Below are 14838 nucleotides of genomic sequence, written 5' to 3' on the forward strand. Positions count from 1 at the left end.
TATACTCTTCCAAATCCATGATCCTCTTCTTTTTTTAACCTTTGGATCGAATATTGAGGAGTTTGCATAGCATTTGGCTTTGAGAGTTTGTACCCACAAAGAAGTTGGGTTGTTAAGAAGTCACCGGCCTTGTTTAAAAAATAAAGCACAATTGATGTGTTCCATTTTCTTCAAGCCTGGCCCTCCCTGTTGTTTAGGTCTGCAACATCTGTCCCAAGAGATGAATGTTAATTGTTTCGTCTTGTTTGATTTCCCAAGCCAAAATCTTTGGCATACCGTATCTAATTTTCTGGCACACGTTTTAGGAAAACGAAAACATTGCATTAGATATATGGATTAAGATTGGAGGACATATTTCATCAGGACTTCTCGTCCTGAGTAGGATAGGGAAGATGCTCTCCAAGTTGCCATTTTATTTCCCATTTTTGTTAGAAGAGAATCAAGGTGTTTTGATTTGGCTCTTCAATGGAAAAGTTGAGTTCCCAAGTATACAACGTTTTTCTTCATTTCCTTAATCCCTAAAATCGATAGAATTGCTTCTCTCTTTGTAGGGTCCACATTTTTAGAGAAAAAGGCGTCACTTTTCTCAAAGTTGATAGTCTGACCTATGATGTCAAAAAATAGATCAATTGTGACCTGTAAAGTCAGCACATCATCTTTTTTTGCTCTGCAAAAGAGAAATGTATCATCTACAAAGAAGAGATGTGAGATTTCCAATGCATTTTAAGCAAATTTGATACCTTGGAAAAGATTGAGGTCCCTGTACTCTATCACTAGTTTTGATAGTATTTTTATTATGATCAGAAAAATATATGAATTGAGGGGGCAACCTTTTCTGAGCCCTCTAGACCTAGAGAACAAAGAATAAGGGCTTCCATTAAGTTTGACCAAGAAAGAGGCTGAGGATATGAGGGTTTTGACTAGGGCACACCAATGGTTGTCAAACCCCCATAGATGGAATAGGTTAGTGATTATACCCCATTCAACTCTATCATAAACCTTGAACATATCCAACTTTGAAGCCACAAACCCAATTTTTGCCTTAGTTTTGCCCATTAAATGAAAATTTTCGTGGGCAATCATGATATTATCAATGATTTGTCTATTTAAGACAAAGGCTGCTTGAGATGGTGAAACGAGGTTTAGGAGGCAAGGTTTGAGTCTTCTAGCTATTATTTTTGCGAGAATCTTGTAAGTGACATTGCATAGGCTAATAAGTCTGAAGTCCGAGACCTCCTTTGGCTTTTCCAGTTTTAAAATAAAACATAGTAGAGTGTGATTTGTTCCAAAAGGAATGGTGAGATGGGTAAAGAAATTATTTACAAAGGTTTAAAGTTCATTGTAGAGTAAGCCCCAATTTTTTTGATAAAAATAAGCATTGAAACCATTAAAACCCGGTGCTTTGTGGGGGCCCATGGAGAACATGGCTTCTTTAATTTCTTCAAGAGATGATGGGTTAGAGATGTTTTGAGGAATTAGATTAAGGTCTAGAGAAGGGAACCGACCTTCAACAAAATCGAGGTCTAGAGGGTTTGAAGAAGTAAAGAGGTTTTTCATGAAATTAGCAATATCCACATTACTCCTTAAAGTTTGTCCCTCATGTATGAGGATCATGATTCAACTATGATGGCAGTGAATTTTAGAAGTAAGGTGATAATACATAGTATTTTGTCCCCATCCAAGACATCTTTCTCAGGATTTTTAAACCAAAACTGCTCCTCAGCCCGCAAGGCCCATTGGAATGTGTGGATTTTTTCCAAAATTAGATCCAAATTTGGGTGATTGGAAGCATGCAGGATGTCAATTTTATTTTTTTATCAATGTTCCCAAAAACCAACCTATTCCAATTTTGAAAAAATCTGAAGAGATTTGCCAACTTAATGTGTAGGTTAGAGTCAACATCCTTAACCCAAGCTTGTTTTAAGGATTCTAAGAAATCGGGATGCTAATACCATGCATTTTGGAAATGAAATAGTTTTCTAGCAAGAAAGGGGAGAGGCTTCGAGCTAATGAGCAAAGGATTGTGATTAGATCCATCATTGGTAGGATATTCAGTGATGCATTGGGTAGAGGGATATTCAAGTTGGGCAGGTAAAAACACGGTCTAATTTTTCTTTGACTAGGTGGGGTGGGTGTTGCGTGTTTAACCATGTAAAGGGGTATCCTAATCCCAAGAGTTGTTGAGGAGAAAATCCAATTTTGATTTTATAGAGTCAAAGGAGGGATGGAAATGGTTTAAAAGATCCTCCCAATTTGTCTTTGTGTTTTAGCACTTCATTAAAGTCACCTGCTATGATGAAGGGGTGTTAGAGGATTTAAATGAAAGTGTGTTAGAGGGTTTCAATGAAGATGAAGAGTAGGTATTCCCAAAACACTTTTCTTTTAGCATAAGTAGGGGGTGCGTAAATGAAGATGATTGCCCACTGAGTGTCCTTGATAGAGAGAAGAATAGCAGTAAATGATTTGTGGGTGTGAATGGGTGAAGTTGGTAAATCAGTGCTTTTCAATAAACATAGTCCCCCCCCCCCTAAGTCCTTTTTTTCCCATAGCTATTGGAGGAAACTATAGGAACAAAGTTTTGGAAGTTTTTCTTATTTTTTAAGAGAAAATATTCATGATTTTGACATTTTGTTTCACACAAGAAAATCAGATCCAGATTAATATTTTTTTTAATAATCTTTGATAAGCATTATGTGGTGAATTTCCATTGATTGCTCTAACATTCCAAGAAAGAAATCTCATGTGGAGGGCAAGATAAGGTTCCAGCATTATGTACCAATAAAATTGCACAAGTAATACTAACAACACAAGATGGATCTTCTTCAAAAATCAACAGAGAATACAAATTATCTCAAGAGAGGAACAGATTTGGTAGCCACAATAATAATAAATAGAAGAAAAATTAACAAGACAATGAGTACGATACTATAACAAAATTAGAGAGTGGGTGTCTAAAGAAAACAACAGTTTAAATTAACACAATAACTATTAAAAATATAGCATCATTGTCACAGTAGATCAAGCATGATATTGGTTCCAACAAATAAATTAGATGTTGTTGAACCAACAAAATAGAATACAGAAAACACAGATAAAATGAACAATACAACTATCAAAGATATCACTTTATAGATGATAAGGAAAGACCTGGGGGGCTTCGATCTATTGTTCCTAGTCTTCATTCTGAGGTTGAGGTGCCGGCACAGGTTGATTGGCATTCATCATTGACTACATCAGATTGTTTTGCAAGATGAAGTTGTTGAAGTGTGCCTCAATGCCAATCCTATAGCATTGAAAGGTTTCCAAAGGTTGAGGGCAAGAAGCAAGGACCGAGTCCAGGTTGAGATTTAGGGTTTCAACCGGATCTGAATCAAGTGTGGCTTCACAAAATCTTCTTCTTTTTCTATTTGCTAGATTTTCATGGTGGTGAGTTGAATCCTCTCTTATCTAGGTAGTCTATGGAATTGATTTTGCATTGGGATTCAAGATCTTTTTGGCTTCAGAAGGTCCATGAGTACAAGAACAAAAGAAATTAATTGTTTGAACATTAACCGAATTGTTAAAGATCCCTCCTTTTTCTCAAAATTCTCCATGAATTTCTTGAAAGTGGCTTCATTTGATATATTCTCAATTTCTACATGATTTGTACTCCCTCTATTCACAAGATTTTTCCATATGTGATTTGAATCTTAGATCTGTTCCCTCCCAATTTCCTTTATCTTTTTCCTTTTGTTTTTCTCCTTGTGTTTCTCTCTGTTTCTCTTTCTCATTTTTAGCTTCATGTTTAATTCCTTCTCTCTTTTCTCTGCTTCATGGGTGCCTGCTGCTCTTTCTTCTTCTTCTTCATCAAAATCGATTTACTCGTATTGATTTGTTCTCTCAACATCATTTTCTTGATTAATTTTTTCCAAGCCTTGTTGTTTCAGGAAGCAATCTTCACTTTCTTTCTTTTTTTGGAAGATCTTCCTTTCCCTAACCCATCTTTGAAATACTAAACCCTACAAGTGTTCTAGAGCAGGGAGAAAAGAAGGGGTTGCAACAGTCTAAGGTAGATCATATTGGGCCTCAAAAGTATTCCCGAAATATCCAATGGGGGGACAGGCCTTAAAGCCCCTTGGTTTGGTCTACATCAAATTTGAAAGAAGCATCCATTCCCTGAGAAGTTTGATTGGGGATGGTACTTGATGCATCAACCTCCAATATCAAATGAGAGTGACTCCTGGTAGGTTTTCCAAGGTCAGTGCCAGATAGAATAAACACATCATCAAGATCCAAGGGAGGTGGGGTATTGAAATTTAAATTTAACATGTCAATACCTTCACCTCCAACAATAGCACTTTTATCAACAGTATCAACCATAGTAGAATCATTCACAGACTTGTTTGAGGATAGGGAAGTCTCATCTATTTTGCAAAGAGATCAACTATAGGGAGAGAAAGCATTTTTCTAGAGATTTTGTAGAGAGAACTCTAGATAAGCCTCCTTGGATAGGTTCAATATTAAGCCCTTTAAAGAAAACATGGTTTCCCAAGTGAGAACCTGTGGCTGAGTTTAGAACCAACACCTCTGAGCAAAATTTGGTAAGATGTGTGATTTTTCCACATTTATAATAGAGTATTCTTACCTCATATAGAAGGTTTAATGGAACCAAAGTCCCTCTCTATTACGAAAGGATGTTTGAGTCGACACTTTTGTTGATATCTAGCATGATCTTTACTCTAGCTGAGTTTTCAGTCAAGCTAAGCTCAACTAGATTAATGTGCACTTCAATCACCCTTCCCAGTTCAGTAGCAAGCACTTGATCCACATTGAGAAGTTCATTAGTCATTCCTCTTAATTGGATCCAAACAGCAATGGGTGGTAATAATACATCAGTTTTGAATTCAAGTAAAGGTTTGAGGGATAGGTGAAGCAGTGAGGAGCCCAACCACCAAGGTGACAGAGAGAAGACCTATTTCTTCTTTCCTATGAGAGAAAAGTAGCTTCAAAAGTATTCATACCAGCATAGAAGACCTGTATAGCTCCCAGAGGAGCCCAAAGTGTTGTGAGTTTCTTCCCGATTGCTAAGATGGATTTCCAGCAGGAAATCCAATCGCATAACCATATAGAAGTTTTCCTTCCTCAATCACAGGGGGGTGGGAATATCACAATTCATAACCTAGGTGCTCAAAGGGCAAACTTCTTTCCAAGATTTAGCTTTTCCTTTTTTCTTTTCATGTGGATGTTGTGAGGAATGTGAGGAGCCTGACATTGCTGGAGGTTGTTAGTGGGAAGGATGAAAGATCTGAAAGAAGGTGAAATTATCACCATCTTGAAGAGGAAAGTAGTAGAAAGGACCAATGGACAGTAGTGTTCGCAGAGGAACAAACAACGGGAATAAAGTGTGTTGGAGATATGGCAAATGGTTAAGAAAATGTATAAGTAGGTCTTCCATAAATAGACATGAATTTGGGTTGGTACACATAGGCTTCGTACAAGCCATAAATGAAAAAATGAAAATGTAGGGAAAGAGGAGATAACTCCCTGCTATGCTAGATTCAATGGAGTTGATGAGAAAACCCATGACCAAGCATTCATCTGTATGCCACTTGGAAAGTTGCAGACCAGATGTGAAAGGTTTTGTAGAAGTCCCATCAAGATGGCCACTAAGACCACGAGCACCAACAACGAGGGAAATTGAACAAAACCATCTAAGATAATTTGTCTCATTAAGTTTCACAGTGGTTATCTAAAGCGGAGAAAACTCACGATCCTTATCAATGGAAAACATGGGAGACTCTTCAGATGTACCAGATAAAAGAGATATGGGATCAGCCATCATCGCAAGGAAAAATTATTCAAAAAGTCCCTGAACTTTTTCAAAATTTACGAAAAAAGTCCCTGTAATTATTGTAAATTGCAAGAAAATCCCTAAACTTTTTCAGAATTACGAAAAAGTCTCTGAAATATTTTCAAATTACTCCCACTAATTCACTTGAAAAGTATCTCCCCAGGTTACCTCCAATTGATATATTGTTAAATCAAAGTACACCAGGAAAGTTTCCAGGAAAGACTGGAGGGACACAACTGGTCCGCTTAAATACCAGACTCCTTAGACAAAATTTTCCTAGACATGCATTTAATCACCCAATATACATTTCTAAAATACCCGGAAAAAAAAACAAACACGTGAATAACGACCTCAAAAGAAAATTTCTACAACACCTCTATAGAATGATAACAAAACCTTGCTCTGATACCATATTGTAATGTGAAGAATTGTTCCTCTAAAGTATATTATTCACCCAATAGGATAATTATAGTTACAACCTAGTTAAGCCCTATACTAAGTAGGAAAATGAAATATAAAATAAATAGAAATATAACTCTAGACTTATTAGGAAATATAATTCTATTCTAATTAAGAAACTTCAGTCCATGTTTTCAACAATTATCATACCAGGAAATTATCAATATGAAGAAATAACTAATAACAAAAGAATTTGCAAGTGTTTGATCATGTTTGATGGTATATTGTGTAATACATCTATCCCCAGTATATAAAAATCTTCTATTTCAAAAAAGACTTTGCTAGTGTTACTCCTCTATTAGACAACGGCTTTTCTTCCAAATAACATACTGAGAAAGAGTAACTTGAATCTCTCTTTTTAGCAATTTATTTAAATTTTTTGAACCTAAACTTAGCTTCAATCTAGTTCAATTCTTTTAAAAAATCTATTGTTTCACAAAACCCAACTTGTCAAAACAAGAGAAAAGAAAAAGACGAAAATGTGCCTGCAAAATCATAGAGAGCTAGGAAAAGCCAATAAACACAAATATTATGTGTTCTTGCATTCATGTCCTATCACCATCATCTTGGCTAGGTTTGATGATACAATGACAATATGAAAATGGTGACCAGCCCAAACCTTAGCCTTACAACTACTTAAAAAATAAAACCCTCAAAATTAAAATTTATATTACATTTGGTATGATTAAACTATAATGTACTAACTTCAATACAAATAAAACCAGGTTCAAAATAATTCAAAACTATTATTGTCTAAATTCATTTCTCTACCCAAAAAAAAAAGGGAAAAATGCAATAGCCTCAACTAAAAACTCCTTAAGCAATCAAAACTAAATTGAGAATTAACTAAAGAACCTCTCTCCTGAGTTGGAAGTAGGTGATCTTATTCAATTTTTGTTGAATGGTAGCTGTTACCACCATTAATGGATGGCTTAATCGATCACTAGCACTGAAGAATGAATGATATCCTATCTAACTGAACAACTGCTTCATGCATCTTTCCTTTATACCTTCCATGTCGACATGGTTTAATTTACTTGTCTCACATGGAGCCAAACAAGACATCCATGTCGCTGCTACTACTCCCAGAATTAAACATGGCATCAGCCAGATCTGCCACTTGCCAATCAACTTCTTTACCATCACGACCCTGTGACCCTGAAGGGCCTAGATGAGCTTGAGTTGTTGTTGCTTCAGTAGTGTTGAAGCTGCTGCTGGAAATTCCCAAACCCAGATCAGTTGGGGTGTTTGTTTCTCTCTCTACCGAATGCCATCTTCTTAGGGTATCGCAAGGGGGAAGTGGATTCTCTGTTGCTTCGACTTCTGGTGGTGGCTCCAATGCGGACGTAGCAGCCGGTGGTGGTGGCATAGCTGTAGTGGTGGAGGACATGAAACAGGTATGGTGACCACAGTAAATGACTTCAAAGGTGTTTGGGTCATCGTCAAGTCTCTGAACTCGCTTCTTTGCATTGCAGCCATAGAAGCTCTTGTGAGTGCATCTATAGTAGCTTCTGTGGAGAATAATGAAGGCCAATAAAAATTTTAAGTAGCAGAAACATGTAACCTAGAGCTAACAAATTAATTTTACACCCCTTTAAACAGAGATATATTAAAAGTTTGGACCGGATGGGTTGACCGTTGAGTGAGTCAAACCCCGGTTCATAGCATGGACCAAGTCATGCCCACAACAGGCGATGGCTTAGTCAAAGACCGGAGTTGGTTTGATCTTGTTTTGACTTTTGACCGCTTAAAACACTTCAAGGCAAGTGTCTTTATTATAAGGGACAATAGCCCCAAGAGTCTTTAAATGAACCGACACAAGCAACCCATGTCAAGATGAACAGTGTCTCGCTCGAGGGTGAATACCATGAGAGAATGACAAGCTCAATCACTGTTTTCGAATGTGCTTGTAAGTTCTAACTTCTAACAGAGTGGTGATGGTAGCAGTTTCTCATGCAGATGTAATAAGTCAAGGTATTCATTTCTAATCTTATTTATCCCTTCATACAAGTTTGGATTTTCATATCTTAGGGTTGAGGTTTGTGTTCTCTTCAAACTCTTCTACCACACAATAAAGGTAGATTTGAATCTTGACCGTAGGTGGCAGTGTAGCACAGAACTGTGCATTTAATGTGATGCACTAAAGTTGAACCGAGCACAGACATCTATCCTGAGAGATAAGAGACTCCAAATTCCCTCCACACCTCCCCGTGTTATCCCTTAGGCCTATATGCCCCAGCCATTGTGACTAGTAAAGAAAAGACAACATCACTGCCCCCAAATTTCGACAGCTTGTTTTGCATAAATGGCTCAAAGCAACTTTTGGGAAAGGAGTAGTCAAGATCTAAATCTCAACCCTACTTTTGATCTCCACCCTATGCAGCACGGTGCCCAAGCAATTACACAAATTTAGGGCACAAGACCTCCCATTTTGTTTCTAAGGTGAGTTTATTGACCTTGCAGTGTCACATGGAGCTTAATTTCCAGAAGAGAGAGACAAGATATCTCAAAATGGAGATTTGGAGCTTTATAGAAGATAAAAGATGATATATACCTGGGGAACCTTGCTCGGAGGATCTCCTTCTGACCATATTTTCTCCAAGTAAACCCATCGTCTGGTGGAATCTCTGTATTCCCTGTGCGAGGAGCTGCTGCATAAGTTGTATGCTTCTCTAAACCATCTTTCCTGAAACATCAGCATTCAAATTTCCAATTATTAAAATCGCAACCCTAATAATTAACTCATCTTCGTTCTTCTTTTTCTATAATTCCAGGAAACTAGGCCTCAAAGACCACATTTCCTACTTTGGATTCTCTCAATCGATGCAGGGAGTCAACACAAGATTCTCCTATAATGCTTCTTACTCGCTAATGGCTAGCTTTTAAGAACAATTATATGCAAAAACCTAAAAAAGTAATATTAGGTAGCCCCTACAACCCAAATGAATCTAACTGGTAATTAACAAGTTGGGACCCTCTATCCTAGAGTGTTTTACTCTATCTTTCCACCACATATTGGGATGGATACCCATCTCTAGATTCTAACAAAACAAATCAAAGGCAAGTCCTCCAATGGATTCCTCCTAATGTGAGTCCGGATCATCCCCATCTGTAAGAGCACATATTGTTATCTGGCACTTCACCAGTGGGGTCCATATGAGACTCACTACAGTTCCACTTCTAAATTATTTTATCAATATTCTGACTTGGCCTCCATACATAATGTGTGGTGAAAATGCATTAGGGAGCCGAGCAGCATGTACTCCCTCAATGGGAAGGTGATCTAGACTAGAATTCCTAATGTAAGAAAAGTGTGAATAGAATACGGACCTTGAACAGTCATGAAAACAATCTAATTGGTCTGTAAGTTGATGTACTTATTGATTCCATGCATATATAGGGTATATAGATAGGGTAATATAATGCCCTACCTCTTCCGTGAACGTTGTTGGGTCACTGGGCTCTTCCCTGCATCGAACCCCTCTCCTGCCTGGAGCAAATCTCCTCCATCTCTGGACCTTGCAGAAGAAGAACCACCCTCTGCAACCCTTGGACTCAAGAACCTCACATCAAAAGGGTTGTTCTCTGAGAATAGCTGAGCCTGAAAAGGTTCCAACCCTAACATGGCGACGGTCATGGCCTGCGTATGACCAGATGTCAGCCATTCCTGAACTCCTGCTTCAACTTCTTGTGGAGGTGGAGGTACTACTTGACATTTCAATAGATCAGAAACTCTACGAAAAACCCTTACAATATCTTCACAAGAACTAGCAAGTGAATTGGGATCGTTCACCAAGCTTGGAAATCTTGATTCCAGCTCTCTGGTTAAGTTGCAGCCATGGTAGATCAAAGACAAAATCTCATCCATAGTTTTGCTGGAGTTATAATTGGGTTGTTTCGCTTAAACCTTACATTCGAAAAAGGGAAATTTGGTCTTATATATTAATGTTGGATTCGGTGTTTTATATATACAAGGAAACATGAGAAGACATTGATTCAAAGTATTTGTGTTGTTTTGACACGGCGTGAAGAAGAGGGAAGAAGAAGGATTTTAGAAGAACCTGCGAAAGAGATCAAGACTTGGTCATGGTCACCTGGTCACACTAGAGCACTTACCAGGGTATTTCTTTAATTCCTTTTACCAAAACTACTAATTTTTTGAAGATTCTATTTCTTTTCTTTTCTTTTGAATCCACAAGGTCACTTTCATAACTAGGAAAATTTTTCAAGTCTTTGAATGTTTCTAATAAAGAAACGAGAGATATTCTTGTTCTCATTAAATTTTGAAAATTTTGAAGCTGTTGAAGGTTGTACAAGACTTCATTAATTTTATTCTTTTTCCTTTTTTTTTTGAGGGGCCCCACTATATGTTTATCTTATTTCATGAGATTTGCTTGTAAAGTTTATTCATAATTTTGGGTTTCTCATGAATTTTCACTAAAGTCGAAATCTTAACCATCAGAGTCTTAGACTGATGTCCATTCCAAACAACATATATAAGAAAAGTTTGAATTTTACACCTACCATCAATCTATGGTTCATTCATTATCTTTTTTTAATAATTTGATTCAGTATTGATGAAACTATACATAAAAGTTTTTTTAATAGGTTTCACATTAGAAACTTTGTTCCCACCTGCAAAGTAAATCAGATACCAACATGTCTGCTGCCATGACTTTTCAATTTGATGTCTGATAAATATTTTATTTAATTCAACTGAAAATAATTTTGACATATATATATATATACTTGTTTTATAGAACATTCTCGTATCTATATATGAATATAATAATATTTAAATTTTATTTGTTTCTTTTAAAAAAGAATCTTCAAAGAGTGTATCTACATTGTTTTGATAAAGACCCACCTCAAGATACTTGAACCTTTTTTGTTTTATTTTATAAATCTTTCCCCCACCTCAAGATACTTAAACCTTTTTTATTTTATTTATAAATCTTTCCCCTATGGTGGCGAGCAATTCTAAGTATAACAATTAGGACGAAAAGGAGAAAGAAAAAAAAAACCCAATGGACGAGTTAGGAATCAGATACAAATAGTTTATGAAAAATTAAATTATTTTTTATTTTGTATATTATTTTGTATATTATTTTATTTTCTTAATAAAAATAGTCACTTAATGTTCCAATTGATAAAACTAACTAAAATCAACTTTAGATTTACAAATGAGTTTTTCTCTCTTTTGGACATTTTTAACCCTAAAATTTATCATGCCACCACATTAGGCAACCATTGTCTTCTTCCTACAACCCTAATCCAAAGAAACCCCATCTGTTCCTCTTTTTGGTTTTTTGTTTTTTGTTTTTTTGCAAGTGAAGGGTGTCTCTTCATTGATTTCATGGTTGTCTAATGTGACAATATGATTAATTTTAGGGTTAAAATGTAATTGTTTTGATTAGTTATGTAAACTCAAAGTTCGTTTTAACTAGCTATATTAATTGAAACATTGACTGGCTATTTTATAGAGAGAAACCTAAAAGTAGTTAATCATGTAATTTTTGCTACAGTTTACTTGTTGTATGGATAACTCGTTAGTCTAGTATTTACATCCTAATCTTATGTATATGCTACAGTAGTTTATCATATGAGATAGACACATTTGATATACAGCATACTTAACCTTATTAAGGGTGTTAATTCATACATTGTTTTGTATAGCATTTATAAAGCAAAACCACTCCACTTATACTCATATCATGCCCATATCATTTCATTATAGAATAAATATGATACGGTGTGATATAATGTATCCATACCGTTGCTAATGCTTTGGTAGGTTAATGATATGCATACTCATACCATTTGACATTTGACATTTGCTATGGTAATAATATGAGATGATTGTGTTTAATAGCATGCTAATATCGTATCAAATACCTCTATCATATTGAAACTAATATTTTTAATCTTTCTTCTATAATATTTAGTTTAGAGATCAAGTCATGAAAATGGGGAGATAGGTTATAGTATGCTAGTCTCAAGTAAAGTTGTGATAGGGTATAGTACGCAGGAGTGCTCGGTCGGTAGGACTAAATTTCTTCACAAAGACATTGTGAGTTTGACCCTTGCTGAGAGCACATGTAATATCTCTATTTCCTATATATAAAAGGCTTCCTTGTACCCAAAAGACTAAGTGTTGAATACAACATTGATATTGACTTTGGACCGGATGGTGGCCTGAAAATTACTAAAGTACATACTTATACATAGCATCTTGCACATATTATAGACACCCTAATCCCAACAATATGAAAGCGTAAGTTGATATAAGCTTCAAAAATTCACCAATAATAATTTTATCAAAAAACCAAAGCTTTTAACACTTTTTATCACAAAGTAGTCTTCGAGTTCGGATAAGCTACCCGTCAGGGGAGCACTCTGTGCTCTCGACGGCTTTACCACCATAAATATAGGGGAATCCAAGGGCTGGGTGATGGGTTTTTTTTTTATTTATTTATTTTATTATTTTTTACCACTGAACCCCACAGGATTTGTGGTGGTAAACCCGTCAGGGGGTGATGATCCGAATTCATAATTTTCTACCCAAAAAAAATTACAAAGATACAATAGCCGTTCTAACATCAATCTAGTAATGATATCAACCTATATCAATGGTGATAAAATCCAGGTCGTTCCAATACTAATGCCACTAAGGGTAGGTTTCTTTGGGTCAAATCAATCATGGGATGAAATGATTCGTATTGAATTAATCATGCATCAAAATTTTAATGGAGATAAAAAAACCTACATCTTTCTATACAGCAATACATCTATATACCAAATAAACAGCAAAAATAAGGCTAATGAGATTTTTTTAATCTAAAATCAAAGCTTTAATATTAAGCTTCTATTTATTATATAAACACCTTAGGCAAAGAGATGTGCAGCAGATTTTTTTTTGAATTCCAGTACTGTGTTCCCACTATAGAGGTTACAATATTAGTTTCTTTTCAACAACAAAAAATAAAAAAATCGTGAATGGCGGCGTAATAAAGTTTGAAGTCTGGTGATCTAGTCTGACAGAACACAAGTATGATACATGTGTGAGTTCCACATTTTAGATACAGATTCTGATAACATAAGAATGAAGAATTGGTGGTTAGCTAAGTTCACAGGTAATAAATAGTGTTGAAAAAGGGATTCATTCTGGTCATAATCCGAAAGATGGAAATATATAGATGCAAACACAATTAATCTCTTATTCTCACAGTTGTCTTTTAGTGTTATAACGGCGAGTTCAAACTTCAAACCAAGCAGTACCGTCGTCCCACGAGTTGGAAAGTTGTATCCAAAGTCTAGACAAGAATTATTATTGTACACAACGAATGTCCCTGGGTCCCCTTATATTTATGGTGGTAAAAGTCGTCGAAAGTGCTCCCCGACGGGTAGCTGATCCGGACTCCTTAAACGAGTGATAAAGAGACTCTCTTAACGGTTTCATGCACAAGAGAACAACGAGTCTGTGCTAGCGACCTCATTCATGTTTGTGCTCAAGAACGAGAACGCTTTCAGACCACGAAATTAAAAAGGATACCATAACACACACACCACCGTAAATCTAACCCCTCTTAAAACAAGCTCGCTCAAAGTGTGTTTTACATTAAAACACCGTTACAGCCCCGAGTTCCATCAATCCTATTCAATGATTGTTGAGCACGCAGAACCCTCCCTACCCCCATTATGAACAACCTAAAACATTGTTTTTACTTGGACTTCCAATAGCTACTGATGAAAATAACCTAAATCCGCCTCCAAATCCACATTCATATTCATTTTCATTTAAGGGTATCCGTATTCGGATTTTTTCTTACGAAAAAATATTTATATCTGTCCGCTAAGCAACTAGATTTAGATTCGGATTTGGATAATTGCTTATTGGATCAGATAATATCCGTATAAACTTTTATCTGGATATAATATTCAATAATTTTTTTTCTCCGAAAATGGATGATAATCGGATTCAGATACCAGTAATTAGTAATCGGTAACTGGATAATCGGAAATCAAAAATCATTTGGTTGAAGTAAAGTGTTTATTACTCTAAAAAGGGCTAATAATCGGATTCCAAAACCGATAATTAGTAATTGGAAATTGGAAATCGAAAATCAAAAATTAAAAAAATTGTCAATCACTAATCAATAATTGGATAGTTTATATTATTAGATTATTATCAGATAGCCGATAAAGTTTCGGTTTCAGATTCGAATTCCGATGCCTTCTCTATATTTATACCGTATTCGGATTCGCGATTTTGCTTATCGGATTTGGATTCGGATACTAGTGCATCCGAGCCAAATTTGATTCATTTACAAGTCTAGCTTCCATCAACTTTAAAGTTACGTGTGTATTTTTTGGTATACTCTATAGGAATAGTGGATGTTGGCCTATGTACACATTAACTTCTCTGAAATTGCTAGGGTACTGCACAATTAATGCACAACACCTGCACCAAATGGTCGAAATTGAGATCTCAACCATCCATTTCCAAAAAGTATGTTTTCACATTTTTTTTAAAAACGGACGATTGAGAT

At 35.9% G+C, this 14838-nt stretch overlaps 1 protein-coding gene across 1 annotated transcript; it reads right to left on the bottom strand.

Annotated features, from left to right (window-relative positions):
• Positions 1–7292: 7292 nt before the first annotated feature.
• WRKY55 (WRKY DNA-binding protein 55) lies at positions 7293–10242 on the bottom strand. The gene is made up of 3 exons (XM_089167528.1): positions 9721–10242; positions 8844–8975; positions 7293–7800 (listed from the first exon to the last, which is right to left on the bottom strand). The coding sequence occupies exons 1-3, from the start codon at positions 10155–10157 to the stop codon at positions 7332–7334; spliced, it is 1038 nt and encodes a 345-aa protein (XP_089023654.1). The 5' UTR covers positions 10158–10242; the 3' UTR covers positions 7293–7331.
• Positions 10243–14838: the final 4596 nt, after the last annotated feature.

This window comes from Hakea prostrata, chromosome 8, assembly GCF_041222555.1.
Source record: "Hakea prostrata isolate BN-2017 chromosome 8, UWA_Hpros_2, whole genome shotgun sequence".
NCBI lineage: Eukaryota > Viridiplantae > Streptophyta > Magnoliopsida > Proteales > Proteaceae > Hakea > Hakea prostrata.

Excerpts from the sequence above, each read along its gene's own strand:
- WRKY55 (XM_089167528.1), bottom strand. The coding sequence starts at position 10,157 with ATGGATGAGATTTTGTCTTTGATCTACCATGGCTGCAACTTAACCAGA. Across the intron at positions 8,976-9,720 it reads CAACAACGTTCACGGAAGAG|GAAAGATGGTTTAGAGAAGC; the intron begins GTAGGGCATTAT and ends CTGATGTTTCAG. Across the intron at positions 7,801-8,843 it reads CTCCGAGCAAGGTTCCCCAG|AAGCTACTATAGATGCACTC; the intron begins GTATATATCATC and ends TATTCTCCACAG.